This window comes from Branchiostoma belcheri, unplaced genomic scaffold, assembly GCF_001625305.1.
Source record: "Branchiostoma belcheri isolate BF01 breed outbred unplaced genomic scaffold, Haploidv18h27 scaffold28, whole genome shotgun sequence".
Classification (NCBI taxonomy): domain Eukaryota; kingdom Metazoa; phylum Chordata; class Leptocardii; order Amphioxiformes; family Branchiostomatidae; genus Branchiostoma; species Branchiostoma belcheri.
Genome location: NW_017803887.1, coordinates 3,188,800 through 3,205,935, shown reverse-complemented (window position 1 = coordinate 3,205,935; position 17,136 = coordinate 3,188,800). Strand labels below are relative to the sequence as shown.

Here is a 17,136-nt window from a genome sequence, read left to right as displayed (position 1 = left end):
CAAATTTGTACACTTTTTGGTCTTTTTCGTCAACTGTAGCATAGTACCATATACAGTTGTGAGTGTTTAAGTTATACCTGTATCCTATTCGAGATTTTACGTCACGAACAAGGACGTTTTGGTGAAGAATCACCGGATGTGAACGAGGGAGACTACAGTGGTGACCTCTAGCGGTTTATGTGTGAACTGCAGGGAGCTATTGGCGCGGAGCCAAATATAGAAATGTTTACCTTGGATGACATCAGGTCACATGATAGGGTGCAATGTTGTTAGGAAGCCACACGCTTCCAGGCGGGTCATTCATTTGAAAGCGCGAAGCATGTGTATGCGGTACGGCCTCCCGCTCCTGACGCGGAAAACATGTCTGACGTGATCCTGCAGGACGATCTGACGGTCTTCCCGCACAACAAGACCGCGTACCGAGTCCAGCTGACGCGGGGATACCTCCAGTACGCGCGCACTCAGGGAAAACCACGGGAAAGGAGGGTGTTGTTGTCGGACGTGGTGGGGTGTCATTGTCTCAGGTAAACACGGACCCTATAGGGGAGGGGGGCGTATGTTGTTGTGCTGGACTATGTACCACATCCTTTACACGTAATCTTTTCCTGTACACTTCCCTGTCCTATAGAGGCAGTGAAATGTGCTGAAAATTCTTTGTGATTCGTCCCCCCCCCCCTCTTTGGGATCACAATGGGATATGAGATAATAATGCAACATCATATTTTGATAAGGACAACGCGGGCGCCACGCCTTCCTGTCAATTTTCAAGGATATCCATGACAATTTAGGGGTCATCGGTATGGGGTAAGTATTCTGTGATACAGCTGGGTTCATTTGGTTGGTAAATATCATATTGGAAATATGATGTTTAATATCTGTCGCTGCAACTGAAAGGAGGTACCGTGACAAACTTACACACTGGCTACTTACTAGATATATACAACGTATACACGTACAGTATATAAAAGTGGCAAAGATTTAGTACATGTACTAAATCTTTGTCCTTGGTCACTGTAAACAAAGGATCACCATAGCGGATGTAGGCATTGTTTTTAGTAATCTGTAGGATCAATTGGAAACAAAAACTCCTGCATTCCTTTTGTGATCTATGATACCTGGTATGTTATGCCAAAAGGTGGTTATACCGGCTATACAGATACAGATACCTAATCTTTGGATAGATCTTGGGAGGGGAGATCATGACATTTTTTTCACTATTGTCATTCTGTGACCCTAGGCATTTTGGAGCACTGGCTATCCAAAAACAGCACCCTGGTCAGAAAAATAGCTTTCTACCCAACATCTGCTTGAAAAATAAAACCTATCACTTGTCACAGGGAAGTGTGACAAACAACACGTTGTAACCTACACTTTTGGCCTACATTCCCTAACCTGGTTAACAGAGTTTGGCTTTCACTGTAGTCTCATCAACTACCTTTAAGTCCAATTACAGTATAACTAACTTACTTGGCCAACTTTAGTCCCCAAAGAAAACCATCCTACAGCTATGACTAAGCAAATTCAGGGTGAAGAGGTATTGGATGTGCAGATAGTTTCTATCTTTGATTATTATGAATGGTAAGGCCAGTATTACGTGAAAAAATTGGGTCTAATTCTATCTAAAGGTACTGTAGCTAATTTATAAGGTTTTGAAGGCAGATTTCTTTTGGTGAAATAATGGACTTTTATGGAGCATACAAAGTACTTTAGTACTTTATTCGATTTTATCTTGCCCCAACTTGCATCAGGCTGAAAGTCCACCAGGTCATTTATTGTGCAAACGACCTAGTGGATGTTAACTGTATAACGACCTAGGGGACATATGAGGTCAATATAGAATACAACACGGTGTATTCCGTATCGCCCGAGGTACCAGCCCGACCGCGCGTCGGATTGCCTGACGGCCGAAGGCCGGAGGGAGATCCGATCCGCGGGAGGGCTGGGACCAAGGGTGATGCGGAATACACCGTGTTGTATTTTATTTATGTCATACCCACCCAAGAAAACACGCCTTTCAATGCGAAATGAGCGAAAATTTGGTGTCCGTAAGCCCACTAAAACGCAACAACATCAATTCCAACGTCCAAAGTTTGTATTCGAATTTTCGAAAGCGGTGCACACGGATAGGGCGAAACGCGTTCGAATCTTTCTATGGAACATTTGGAAGGCCCGGGCCGTACGGGTTTAGAACCCCCAGGCCGTACGGATAGTTATCACACGGGCCGGAACACCCGTATCGAACGTAACCGCGGCCCAGGTAGGACATAATAGGATTTACAACCTACTACATGTGTACTAAGTAATTGTTTGCGGTGATTTTGTTGTGGTCACCCAGTGGTTTAGCTATTTGGGGGCCCACATGCCCTTTTCCGTAGAGCGGAATTGGCCGCTTCAATTCTACGTAGAGCGTACACGGAAGCTCTTATTCAATGTAGAGTGTATTATTCACGCATTTTGGGTAGAGCGTATTTGCCGTTTTATTTGTACATAATGCGTTGTAGCCACTTTAACGTAATGCGAATTTAACGTAAAGCGTAATCGAGAGGATTCCTGAATTCAGCGGAATACGTAGCCAGCTCTCAAAATTTAGCGTAGAGCGTTGTCAGGACCCCCTATTTGTACTCCGATCATGTACTTTTTACTATGGTCATCTGTCTCATACTGGTACAAGAGCATGTGGATACTAGTAGTGTTTTCTGTATATTTTATGTACAGCTTGGGTGGCTGTTTGGCAAATTGTCAAATAGAGAAATAGAAATCATAAGCATATTGCACCATAAGGCACCAAGAGTTGACCTAGAGAGACTTTCTAACTCTGAACTGAACCACACAAAAACGAGCACCAAGAGACCATGTCTAGTGATTTATTAGACGTAAAACAAGGACAACAACAACAACAACATATGGTAAGCTGTAACCCAGACAGTGTTTTGATGCTTGAATTCCCTGGCAACTCCCGCCACTTTCAAACCGTGTCACAACGGAGTGACATTCTCATTTATCATACAGAAGAAAAAGGCTTAGTCATGGTTCAGAAAGATGCATACAGAAGAACAATACTGTCACAAACAACCACCTCCCGCAGGACTAACATGACTTATTGTGTGCCAGGTGTTTGTTTAAACACACTGCGGTTTCACCTGGTAACATAATCCACCTGACCTGTAGAGCCTTTTAGTTTTACCTAGGGCTTATAAGGTGTAAAATAGCAGATAAACAACACCTATAAACAAACACCGTTACAATACTGTTTTTCACAGTACTGTTATGTTCACTGTTTTCACTGTCACCTCTGTACCGTGAACTTATCATTACAGTTAACAACAAATAACTCTGGACTTTCTTTTTCCTGCACCTGTCGCCACCGTGAATATATTATAGTTCTGTGAACATGTCCATTTTTCTCAGACTGTGAACTTTTGCTACCGTGCACATAAAGAGAAGCACAGTATATTAATCATTAATCATTAATCAGGCCGTGTTTGGCATTGTTACTATAGAGGAATCATTAACTTCTTGAAGAGAGTTTGTTACCTTGTCAATCAAGAACATTGAATTTGAACCAAGTGGCAAAGCAATCCTAGTACACATAGTGACTGATTTTTTAGAAGTAATTAGTGTAACATCAACTTATAACTTAAGAAATCAAGCAATGTTTCAGCACTTGAACATGAAAATAAGGGTTGTAAAAGGATCTTTAGCTAAAGTGTGCAAAATTACATTCCTATGGCAAGTGATAAAATTATTATAATAGAAACCCTAAGCTTTTTAGTCATCATCTTTTGAAAAAATATAAAACAGGTAACTTTTAGCACCCTTATTTAATGTGAAATGAACCTGAATTTCTGCTGTCAAAATGTTTCAGAATTGAATCTGTTTTCAACAGTTACTTTTAAATTATATTTCACTCCATACCATGGTATGGATGAAATATATTGTTTTTTAAATCTTTTCCCCATTTCCAGAGGCCGGCATGCGTCAGACAGTGCAGCATATTTCTGCATCTACGCCTACCCCCTACGGAAGAAGGTCATCTCAGGGGACTGGACGCGACACAGGGTGTGCACGACATTCCGCGTGAGGACGACAGACGACCATGCCGAGAACCACACTCGGGCAGAGCAATGGAGAATTGCTATCAAATGTCTACTGGCTGGGCAGAGTATTGGGCCACAAACAGGTGCAAAATCATTATCTCCTAACAGGGGGCGTTATGTAATATTTGTTGTATACCATGGATTGAAATTGTTATATTTTATTCAAATACAATTACGATTTAAATCTAAATATGATCCCCAGCCGAGTTCATGCTGCTTTTTCTGCTATGCACCCACCATATGCATATATAAGGTAGTTAATAAATACACAACACTACTGTACCAGTGGACTAGCCCTCTGCTGTAGTGATTGCACTACTGTGTGGCCCAAGGGCCATTGAACCAGAGATTGGCACTGCCCTATGTACCACTTGGTGTAGAAAGGGCTCCTAAAATTTATTGTACACCCTAACTACATACTTGCACCAAGGGCTTGTCAGGTTGGCTATTGTAAGAATTCTGGAATGTTGTAAAGTATTTCAGGTATTTTGCAATTGCAAGGATCAGAACATAAAGAGAAGTCCTGCATAAGTTAGATACTACATTGAATAACTACTAGTATGTCTGTTACCGGGTAAATCATTTTACAGTATGCTGACATTATATATCAAGGCCACACCAAATTTAATTTGTTGGTTCTCGGATTTGTTCAGAAAAATATGAAGCGATAGGGCGGAAAAAAATAAAAACTAGGCATCCTATTATAGCCTAGTTACACTTTTTATTTTCCCTTCAGACCTGGAAGCCAGCCTGCTGCCCCCCTCCCCACGTCTGCTTATCTTGATCAACCCGTTCGGAGGCCAGGGGAAGGCCCAGCAGATATTCCGGGAGAGAGTGGTGTCCATGTTGGGAGAGGCTGACATCAGCTTTAACATGGTGGTTACTGGTGAGCACTCCCAAGAATATACATCTTCTTGACTTTCTGATTAGATTAACGTGCATAGTCCAGTGGTTTAATGTAACTCTGTCTCTGGACCAAGAGGTTGGGAGTTCTAATCCTGACTGTTAGATTTGACCATGACACTGAAAGCACACATTTATATCAATGAAAAGTACTTTGTCAAGTTTTCAAACTGCACTGTTATCATTTCCTTCTTCTTTTCTTGCAACAAATACTGAAATATAACAGTGTTTCTACATTACAGTATATGAATTTATTACTAAACAGTTGCCATAAGGTAAAGTCCATGGTACAGTATTTGTCCATGACCTTTGATCAGACCAGGTAAGATTGTGTTGTTGTTCCAGAGCGTTCTGGCCACGCCCATGACCTAATGCGAGACCTGGATGTGTCAGAGTGGAATGGGGTGGTGGTGGTGTCAGGGGACGGGCTCATATACGAGGTGACTAACTTATTTATTACAATTAGGCCACAGCAAGTACTTTTTATGGATGACATCAGTGCGCGCATTAATTTTCGCCTGATTTTGAAAAAACAAAAAAGAAATTTTGTTGCCTTCTGACAGTGGTCAACATTGCCGAAAATGGGCAAAGATGTATGTTGCCATGCCGGAAGGTGGATGGCAGATGAAGAGAGGAGACAAGAAAAGGCTCTGATTTAATATTTTGTTTCTTACTTTTTGCAGTGATATGTGATGCTGGCTGTGTATATGTGATGTTCCTACTGAATCAAAGGCATTTGTATGATTGAGTCAAACTTTTAAATTGTAGGAACCTTGTTTTTTTTGGCCCTCATTGTCTTTTTTTCGCCCGCTGGCATTAGATTTGTAGTCTGCGGAGGATGTCATCCATAAAATTTACTTGCTGTGGCCTAATATGGTGATAAAAAAGTATAATAAAGTTTCTGCAGTCTACTTTTGTACTGCTGTTAGTTAGTTATGTTAGTTACAACACACTACAGTTTAGATTGTTAAACATTGTTTTTTGTGTATAATGTTATGTTATATACATGTGTGTTTTGATGTTATTAAACTTGAAGATGAAATTAAATCAGTGGGCTCCAACATCTCTGTAAACTTATGATATGAGGAATAGTATTTCTTACTAGAATAGTTTGGTTGGTTGGAGCTAATATTTGTTGCTTTAAAACAATATAATGCTAGCACTTTGGGTACGGACCTTGGCTTCCAAAATATTTCACTTAGGGTAACCATCGTTGAGGGCCTGCATGGGGGGATCCCGACAACGCCTACGCTAAATTTTGAGAGCCGGTTACGTATTATGCTGAATTCAGGCAGCCTCCCCATTACATTTTACGATAAATTCCAGGTAGCTACAACGCATTACGTGGAATCAAAGCGGTGAATTACGTTCTACGCAAAATGCGGCAATTACGCTCTACGCTGAATTAGAGTGGTCCGTCTACGCTCTACGTAGGATTAAAACAGCCGATTACGCTCTACGGAAAAGGGCATGCAGGCCCCCATTGTTAACATGTCAAGTTGGCATGTGTGCAAATATGTCTCTGAAGTCATTAAGTGTTCTGAGCACTTGTTTATAGTCCTATTCAGCACAAGGGTGTGGCACAAGGCTATTAGTGAGACCAGAAGTACTTTTGTGTATTGATAAACAAAAGGAAATGTCAGTATCGCTACTTGTTGGAGAGTGGCAGAGTGAGTCAGCACTTCGTAAACAAGTTAAACTTTACAATGTTATCTTGAAAGTTCATCTGTGTTACCGGTAGTAGAAGTCATTATGAACAAGATTGAACTGTAATTGCCAACACAAAATATTGGACTTAATTGTACAACTCCAGTTTTTGTCAAGGAATGAGCAATCCACCGCTTCCGTGACAAAGACTGGAGTTGTACAGTCGAAAATTTGGGAGAGTCCAATTTTTTGTGTTTGCAATTACAGTTTAATCTTGTTTATAAGTTCACAATGATCTAAAGACCCTGTCCAGTGTATACTAGTAAGTGGCGTAAGTGCCATAGCCAGATGTGAAAAACTGAACTGAGAAATGTTGACAATGTTATTATATACTAAACAGTAAACTCACAGAGGTTGAAAATATATACATGAATACATAAATACATAGATTAATAGCTGCTATATCTTTGACCTATTGTATGATCCTTCTATTGTTTGACAACAAAAAGATATCCAAGGCTGCTGTGCATGTATCGTCCTTGACATACTAGTAGTACATGTATCCAAGGTAATTTGATTTGTTTGAACTAATAGTAAAGACACAAGGCCTCCCATTGTTGTTCAAGCAGGCATGCTGAAATCTTTGATCCAATTACAGAACAGTTCTTGCGAAGATAACATACTTCTATGGTTGGATGGGCATTGGTCTAAAGCGACGGCTGTTAAGATCCAACCATTTGTGTACAAGTTAACCTGAGGCCAAAATAACTGCCAAAATAACTCAGATAATTATAACGGCTGGTTACTGAGCCTGAAGGGATAGACTGTACAAACCCAGACAACAAGGTCAAATAGATCAGTCATTCTTTCACTTGAAGTCACTTCAGCGTGATAATTGTGTTTGCTATTTCTGCTGTGCAAATTAAAGTTAATTACATTATTTACACATTCAATTTGAAAACTACCAATTGTCAACTACCTTTGTTAAAACTCTAGGGGAAAGGCATTTATTAGTAAGACTGAAATGAGTTTGCAATAGTGAACTAACTAGCTAGCAAGCTAACTAGCTTGGCAAGCTTTATTGATTGATAACATAAATTGGGAGTTGTCCAGGGGACAGTTAAGTTAAAAGGGTTCAAGACAAAATAGCAGAAACATGTATGAGGATGTCTTTTTCGAGGGGAATCTATAGAAGACTGTTTCAGTAATCTTTTCAAGTCTAGAGTTAGCTTACTTTACCTCCCAAAACCCAACCCCTAGAAGACTGTTTCAGTAATCTTTTCAAGTCTAGAGTTAGCACTGGTAGCAAAAGAGCAAAGTTCTCTCAGTTGTCATGTGGATTTGACGAGTAAAGTTCAATTTAATTCAGAGCAGTGGTACAAAAAAGTGGCTATATTACACCGATCAACTTGTTACGCCTAACCCTTGAACTTCTAACTCTAGACATTGTTTAAAGCTATCTAATGACAATGCCCCTACTGTACTTGGTGACAGTGAGTTCCACTCTGCAATAGTTTTAGGAAAGAATGAATTCTTGAACACCTCAATCCTTGGTTGATAACTCTGGTACTTGAATGCATGACTATTTCTTGTTCTCTTCTGGGCTGGTATTAGGTACTTACTAGTTGGGACGTCCACCAGTTTATTAGTCATTTTGTACATCATGCATAGTCTGGACATTTTTCTTCTGTCTTCCAGTGAGGCCCACTGTAGGTTTCTTTTCATTTCCGTGACACTAGCACCTCTTTCATAGTAGTTCATACACTAATGACATTATCTGTTGTTTGTTGTTCGTGTCCAGGTTATCAATGGCCTGATGGACCGTCCTGACTGGGAAGAGGCCATCAAGATGCCCATCGGCCTGATTCCAGGGGGAACTGGCAATGCCCTCTGCTGCTCTGTCAACTATCTACTAGAGTAAGTAAAGTACATCATTCAAGGCATGGAATGTCTTTGAACTGCTTATAAACAGGGAATAATACCGAGCAATACTTGCAATGTTGGTAATATTAGTTGCTGCAAGTCAAGAAGTCATTCGTAGAACTAGAAATGATGAAATAAGACAAAATTGCCCCAGAAACATACAGAAATGAAGATCTCAAGCTTTAAGAGAAACAAGCTTTATTACGTCAGATTTTCTCTCTCTCAGAGATTATCATCAATATCATCAATAACGTTTTGTGATTCTTTACTTTTCCCTTTTTTCAATAACACAATTATGTTGTAGTGAGACATTTGAGATGGCAGCCCATTTGTTACTAAAGCATGCCCTGTTGCTGTTTTTATAGTGAGCCATTTGAGTCAGCTGACCAGGTCCTCCACTCCACGTTCGTCCTGTGTAAGAGTGTGGTGTCCGGCAGCAGCTACCCCATGGACCTGGTCTCGGTACAGACCCAGTCCTCCCGCATATTCTCCTTCTTACATATCAGCTGGGGATTCATCTCCGATATCGACATCGGGAGTGAGAAATATCGCTACCTCGGTGACGCACGCTTTATCGTCGGACTGATGCAGCGGTTGTTCGACTTGCGGAAGTACCCCGGGCACGTGTCGTACCTCCCAGTGAAGGGGGTGGACGGAAGAGCGTTGGTTCACCAGATCACGGAGAAGAGGAAGCAGCGAGAGAAGCTCAAACAGTCTCTCCCTCATCCCCGCAGCCTGTCTAAACAGAACGGGGAACGGGAGGACTTGAGAAGCATGCGTCCGGCGCAGTTTACCCGCAGCGTTAGCATGATGGAGGGTTCCCTGCCCAGAAACCTCCCTCCGAGAAGCGCCAGCGTCAGTCAGAGCTTCTACTCCAATATGGAGCCGCTAACGCCCGGCGTAGATGCCGCCAAAGAAGCGGCTCTGTTCAACGAACAGACGGATTCTGGCGTACCTACCTCAGAAAGGATGGAGGAGAACATGGCCAACGGGCACGCCACAGTAGACGACATTCAAGCCAGCGATTGGACAGAAGATGAAACGCCAGCGAGCGAGGTTTTCTCACCTTATGTTGACTCCCCAAACGCTCTGGTCAGCAATACAAATAGTCACAGGCCACAGCAACACAACCATTCCAACAACAGCGCCACCAATAGCCAATCAGGCGACAGCATGGACTCTGCAATAGACGTGTCCGCCATGGACTTGTCCACGGACAGTCCTACGCAGGCCACACTGCCAAACCCGGACGGCCAGACCCGGCGTCACGGCCCCGCGGACACCCTCCTGCCACCCTTAGGACACCCCCTCCCGGATGGCTGGGTCACGATAGAAGGAAACTTTAACCTGGTGATGGGACTGAACGTGCCTCACATCAGTACAGGCTTCAACATGTCCCCCGCGAGTAATCTAGACGACGGCATGATGTTCCTGATGTACGCCATGAACACCACGCGCAGCGAGATGTCCAACATCTCCCTCAAGGCGTCGCAGGGCAGGATCGGCGAGGTGGACCAGCCAGGAACGGACGTCGTGGCCGTCCACGCGTTCAGGCTGGAGCCGCGGGCGGAGAAGGGCCTGATCACAGCCGACGGTGAGGTCATCGAGTACGGGCCGCTGCAGGCACAAGTACACCATGCTCTAGCCCGGGTACTCATGTGGAAGCCAATAGAGATGTGACACAAAATCTTATTTGGCAGCTAGGCCACAGCAAGTAAATTTCATGGATGACATCCTCCGCGGACTCTAATACAATAGGGCGAGAAAAAAAAAGGCAGGCCAAAAAAAACAAGATTCCTACATTTTCAGTTTTGACATCATAAGCCTTGTTAAACAAGAAATGATACTTCTTGTGAACTGAAACGACTTTGAAAAGTTTTCAATCATTGTACAAATGATTTTGATTTAGTAGGAACATCACATATACACGGCCACCATCATGTAAAAGGAACGAAATACAATTTTTAAAGTGCATCAAAGTAAAAGACAAAACATTGAAGCAGAGCCTCGTCTTGTCTCCTCTCTTCATATTTATCTGTTATCTGCGTTTCGGCATGGCAACAGACATATTTTTCCCATTTTAGGCATGTTGACCACTATCAGAAGGCAACAACATTTCTTGTTTTATTCCCAAAATCAGGCGAAAATTAAGGCGCACGCTGATGTCATCCATGAAAATTACTGGCTGTGGCCTTAGTAGAATATTCATCAATCTGTGACTGTTTTGAAAGGTAGCTAACACATACCGCCAAATTTTCAACGTCCACTTGATGTCACCACACCATTGACTGTTGAATATTCTACCAACTGTTAATCTATACGTGACTGATTAACCTCTTCAACAAAATCTTATTTGTTCCTATAGTACAATGTTGAAGTTTATTCCAACACAAGGGTACACAAAAATCAAATTTTCAACAACCACTGTCGCCATCATCAGTGTATATATTGTACGTATATGTACTATGATTACTCCCAACACAGATGAACTTCTATGATTTTGTTCTCCTAGATGCAATGACATATCTTGAACACAGTAATGTTTGTACATATTTCGAAAATTGTTGCTTATCTATGCATATGATTATTTTCCTTTTAAAATTCTTTATGACTTCTTGTCACTATATATATTATTTCTCAGGTGAACATATCAAAATACAATATATGTGAATTATTCCAAGATAAATATATATTATGATTGTATAATTGAATTATTTTTGCTATTCAATGACAAGCAACACTGCGAGATAATTTTAATCAAGGAAATAGTCCTGAAATATGCTATGCAACATTAGCTAAAAATTTGTTTTTTGAGAACAGCACAGTTTAGATGTGACCACAGTGATGCCTGTTTCATCCTTCCATATCAGAACTGTTTGCTGTGAAGTACAGGTTCTTGTTTTGTCCTATACATAAGTTGTAAACTTGGCCAGTGTCTGACATTTTCCAGTATGTTGTAAGTTTATTTCCCCCTGATTATATGCTGCATGGGACTATATAGTATATGTATATGTACTACGATTGTACTTAGTGCTGTGTACCGGTTTGCTGGACCGGTTCCGGACTTGTAAAAATGTTTAGATTCAAGTACCAAAAAACCTAAAAGACAAGAACCAGTTCCGGACTTATTAAAAAAATATATATGTCACATACCCCTTTTCATTCCAAACCACCTAGTAAAACCTTCCATAGATTGTAAAATCTTTGCTGCAAAATGAAGAAAACATTGCCATTAGGCATCGTCAAGTGCCGGCCTCCATGTTATGTGGCCACAGTGTCATCCAGACAACATTGCAAGGTTGCCAACATGCAATTTTGTATATGCCATGGGTTTAGGTCCGGACTTACGAGTCCGAAACTGAACCTAAACCTCTGGACTTGAATCCGGACCTGAGCCTAAATGTGGGTTTAGGCACACAGCACTAGTTTTACTGATCTGTCTCTGTTTTAGTACATATCAGGGACTTGCTGATAAAGCCACAGAATGTCCTAATTATATAGAGTATTACGTCATGTATGTGTCTGTTACTGCCTACATCAAGCTGGGACCAAGGTGGTTATGCTCAACAGATTTTGCAAAATACCAGACTGAGTACATATCATAACTTGGGTATAAAGTTGGGATTGTTTGAACAGTTTGACTGATAGTCATCAATGAGGTACTGGCTTCTGCAGCTACAGATGTGTTGTACAGTGGCATTATTGTTAGATAGACATATCCTGTTTACAGTACTGTTTGAAACAAGCATATCTTGTAAGTAACACAGTGTGATTTCAAAGACCAGAGTAAGACACAAACCCTGTCGTTTTATACCTATCATGTAAGGTAGGTATTATCAAATTTAAGAAAATGTTTGGTTTGTATCATGTGCCTTGAAGGTTTGTGATTTTGATGTTATTGCTGCTGTGTGGCATAATAGAATGAAGTTTTTGATAATGTTAAACTTTGTGTTTGAGTAGAAAAGGCAAATGTTTCCAGTCATTAGAGACATGTAACATGTGTTTTCTTGTCTCTCATAGCTGACATAGAAGACACGAATAGAAAAATAGAAAATATATTTGTTTGCTTTGCAGATAATATAATTATAAAACTCACTGAATGTCCAGGGATTTTGGAGAGGTTCTAGCTTTCTGTGAATGTATACATGTACATGTAGCATGACTTGTTTGAGCTTTTGTCATTGTTATTACCGCGCGCGGAAGGGTATTAGAACGGTTTGGGATTTTCATGTTCTGCCGGTCTGCCTATTTACCAGAAAACACCGGAAAGCACCGGAAAACACATATAGGAGGATTAAATCTACCGGAATACACCCTGCATTGATGAGATAACACCCCAAATTGATGTATTTTGGCATAACTTATATGCAGCACAGGGAACAAGGAATCACTAAATAATGAACCTGCAATCGGCGGAGGCAACCCGGCCAGTCGCCATGTTTATATACATGTCGTAACGCATTATGTTTGTTTAGCGCAATCACAGAAGAGCAGTGAAATGTACTTAGATTAAGATTTATTTTATACTTATACATCGCAATTTGCTGTATTTTGACCACAACATAACTTGTATGTGGCCCAGGGAACAAGAAATCACTATAAAACGCGGCCATGTTTGTTTACATATCGTATGGCCGGGTTGCCTCTGCCGATTTTTGGTATGCAGGTAGCTTTCGTGATGCTTAATATAATTATGTGACAATTTTGCAAATATGGATGTAATTTGCATAAATTATGGGGAAATTCTATAAATCAGCTGCATTCCATCATAGGAGTATTGAAACTTGTGACATTGGCAATTCAGAATGAGATAAACACAGGCAGATATCGATGATGTAAATGAAGACTTGATTTGCATAATTAATGACAAAATTTTATACTTCTGTAATGATAACTGCTTGGAATTTCAGACTTGTTTGTTAATACAAGACTGTCTTTTGGTTGAAAAATATGATAAATTGATACAAATCATGAAAATAAGGATCCTATTTGCACAATCGGGGAATAATCTCCAAATTGTCAGTCATAAAGATTAACATTATTTGGCGAAGGTATGAGATCGGGGAACTCTAGGTACCATATGAATGTACACCAAGCAGATGCATGGTGGAAGGCAAAATCGTAACAGCTTGGGGATTGCCATAGTTATACCTGGCAGAGGCTCTGTTTACATTCATATGATATTGAGATCGACACTGAAAAATTCACAAATTGATTTCCTTCGTATATTGCAGTCGGTGTATTAATATTCAATTTGTAGTCATGAAGGTTCAAACTGAAGCTATCCCTGTCCTTGGTGCTGAAAGCTATCCCCACACAATGCCCCCCTCCCCTGTTCGTAAGAATATTACGTGGTTGCCGAGCATTGTTACCTCCCCTAGCCTCATAATTCGGCTCCTTTTCTTTGTAGAGGCAGTTCTTACGACTCAGTAGCTTATCTGGGGGAAAATAACTTCCTAAAATAGTCCCGTTCGTCCGAAAATCCATCGTTACTTCAGTTGTTTACATAAAAGTAGAGCGGCTTTATAGCTTTGAGTCTGTTGTCCATATTTGGTCAAAGAGGCAGACGTCATAATTGTTTCTCTTTATTATCCAATCAGGCTCGACGACTCAAACACGTAGACATGATGAGAACCAATCAGCATCAAGGATACATCGGTTGATGACCCTCTGCGCCATGTATCAAAAGCGACTTCTAGCAGGTGAAATTATTGCATGTAAAAATTTCCTCAAGTACCTGCAATAATTACGCGAACTGCTAGAGGCCCTCATTGACATGTGTAATGAATTGTGGATGCATGAATGCATCACAGCTAAAACGTGAGGGAGTAAACTTTGTAAATAAGGGTACACGTTCGCCAGGGATGAAAAGATTCTTCTGGACACCTCAGGTATGAATTATTACACTTCTAGAAAGGGTTTGGTGGAAAAACTGGGTGGAAAAAATGCGTTTTCTTGATGTTTGTTTAATTTTTCGTTCTTACTATCAGTTCTAACCGTCCAGAAAACAACTAGACGTGAAGATCACATAGAAAATATTGCAACAACCAGTTCTGCAATTGCTTGCGCTATTTTTACTTTAAACGCCAAAGTTTACACCCATTCCTGCCTATATTTAACCCAGCATATCTTCACAATTCGCCTGGAGGATTGCGTAACTACATCGCATGACGTAATGCAGCACCTGGACTTAATGTATGCATATTTTTGAACCTCGTTATAAGACGAAATCCACTGTTTTGATTGGTCCTCGTTGTAATTGAATCAATGCTCAGCTAAAACCTATCATATAACCATTTTATTGAATAACGTTTAAGCGTCCTTTTAGTCACAAATTGCGGACGTTTCGGTTATATTCAGCAAAGTGTGTAACTTTGTGATCTTATCGTTGATACTATGATATGGGAAGAATAGTATTTTCAGTTTAACAATCGTCAATGAAGAGAAATAAACACTCAAAGATCGAAGTACACAAATGAAATATTTCATATCTACACGCATGTCGCGTGAAATTTACTCTTGTTGTACCGAGTTATTTTTGACGTATTGGAATCCCTAAAGGCGCAATATAACTGCAATGTTTGTAATTCGTCACCTACTAGTGTACTTCTAGCTAGAAAATGTTCTTATCGCAATCAGAAGTTGAATGGGTAAAAAAAATTATTTATAAGAAAATTGCTAACGTGTGTTTTCCTCGAGGCCTCCTTAAAATGGATGAGGATGGAACAATTGAGAATTTCGAATTCGTAAGATTAAAGCCATAATTAAGACATCGTATTTTTCTGGCCTGCATGTGTGGTGATTTCCTATTGGCCTGTCATTAATCTTATATGTTAACTTGATTATCGAATGCAAATTTTGCTCATGATTTACAGGTGACACAGCACCTGTGCGTGAAACACGCCTTCCTTTCTAAGATGGCGAGCGAGTGTGCATGGACGGGAAGAACGAGCTGGGTACAAATTCCGCCCAGGAAGACGCGCGCGCCACGTCCGCTTTGGTGGTAAGTTGTACTTTAAATTGTAGTAGATACTCTCCGGACTATTATAGGTAAATCTCCTTTAAGTTAGATGAAGCAAAACGACAGAATTTTGAAAATAAGTTGCGGCAACTGTCTCACGCGGCCACGAGTTAACGCTGCACCAAGTTAAGCAACCGATGGGGGCGCTTTTGTGTGGTCCAGTAAGGAAGACAAAAAGGCACTTTCATTTATTCAATTTTTTTGCATCGTACCCACACCGGTTCTTTGAACATGGGTTAATCAATTCAATGAGGGTGTAATTAATGACGCTGAAATAGGTGCACTTTGTAAATAATCCGCTGAGGGGCGCTTTTATGTGACCCCTGACGTGAACAGCTTTGCTTGAAATGTGGTTTGTTGTTGTCCTTTGTGTTTTGATGAAATTCTATGCGTTGCAATGTAAAACAAAAGTGTTCCGAGGCCGATAGCATACGGAGGAGACACGATAGTACCGATTGTGTAGAGGATGACATGGATTTAAAGGTGATAGATTTGGAAGGAGGGGAGACAGACGACCGGTAAGTTCGAGTGGGGAGGGGGGCGGTAACAGAGTTGTTTTATGTGTCAAAGACCGTATCCAGGGTTATGGTATACGTCACATAGTGCTCAGGAAGGTAAATTTGTAGGTAGAAAAGACACCAAGAAGCCACCATAAGGTTGACTGTAAGAGAAGCCAGGTGTTTTTGGTCTAGAACAGTTCAGGACTTTTGCATGTTAACCAGTTGTTGAGCGGTAAAAAAAAGACTCTCGAACTTGACTTTGGTAAAATCTGAGATAAAAATGTTTATATCTGTCGTGTTAACCTTAGACAGTGCTCAAAATTCACTCTGGGGAATAGGTGCACCATTTTTTAGTGCACCGTTTTAAAACAAAGGCTTAAACATACAAGTATTACAACAAAGATTTTATTGTTTTTCTGACTTAGATGCCTAGAATATCCTGTGCACTATCATACATTTGATATGTACAAAAATACCTACAGAATATTTGGGGGCATCAGTGCACCCGCAGAAAAAAATTGCGTGCACAGCTCCAATTTTGGACATGTGTTGCACATGCACCCAGTATTTCGAGCCCTGCCTTAGACAAACTGATGACAGACCATCAATAACTTGGTATGGTACCGTAGTTATGTAAATACATGTAGTTGTTTTTGGGAACATAACTGAGATTGTAATTATGGGTTCACCACACCACGAAGTGGTGGTGAACCCATATTGCTTTTTCTGATGTTTTTCCTCCTCCTTCTCCTGCCATTTTTTAAATGGATTCAGCTTCTTCATTTTAGGGCCCAAGGTCCTGAAATTTGGTATGGAGGTACAGTGGGCAAATACCCCTAGGCGTTTTTTAAATTATTGTGATACAGGCTTTTAGAATGGTTTTATTTGAGTTTTTTGGCTGTGTTATAGCAAATGTATTACTGTGCCTTGTTTACCACGTTTGGGCATGAGTCATCACAATGGAATGCAGGGCATCAACCAATAGGCATGCAGCTTTCCTCTATACTTCTTGCTGATTGGCTGTTGGGATTTAACTTGATTAACA

General features: G+C 40.7%; 1 protein-coding gene across 1 annotated transcript; it reads left to right on the top strand.

Moving 5' to 3' along the window:
- The first annotated feature begins 187 nt into the window (after positions 1–187).
- Positions 188–10,324, top strand: LOC109472745 (sphingosine kinase 2-like). Its single transcript, XM_019772594.1, has 6 exons — positions 188–524; positions 3,966–4,180; positions 4,834–4,983; positions 5,346–5,440; positions 8,449–8,564; positions 8,936–10,324. The coding sequence occupies exons 1-6, from the start codon at positions 361–363 to the stop codon at positions 10,248–10,250; spliced, it is 2,055 nt and encodes a 684-aa protein (XP_019628153.1). The 5' UTR covers positions 188–360; the 3' UTR covers positions 10,251–10,324.
- Positions 10,325–17,136: the final 6,812 nt, after the last annotated feature.

Bases quoted from the DNA above. Each gene is read 5' to 3' on its own strand.
- LOC109472745 (XM_019772594.1), top strand. From the start codon at position 361: ATGTCTGACGTGATCCTGCAGGACGATCTGACGGTCTTCCCGCACAAC. The intron at 5,441-8,448 runs GTGACTAACTTA...GTTCGTGTCCAG, and splicing joins GGGACGGGCTCATATACGAG to GTTATCAATGGCCTGATGGA. The intron at 8,565-8,935 runs GTAAGTAAAGTA...CTGTTTTTATAG, and splicing joins TCTGTCAACTATCTACTAGA to TGAGCCATTTGAGTCAGCTG.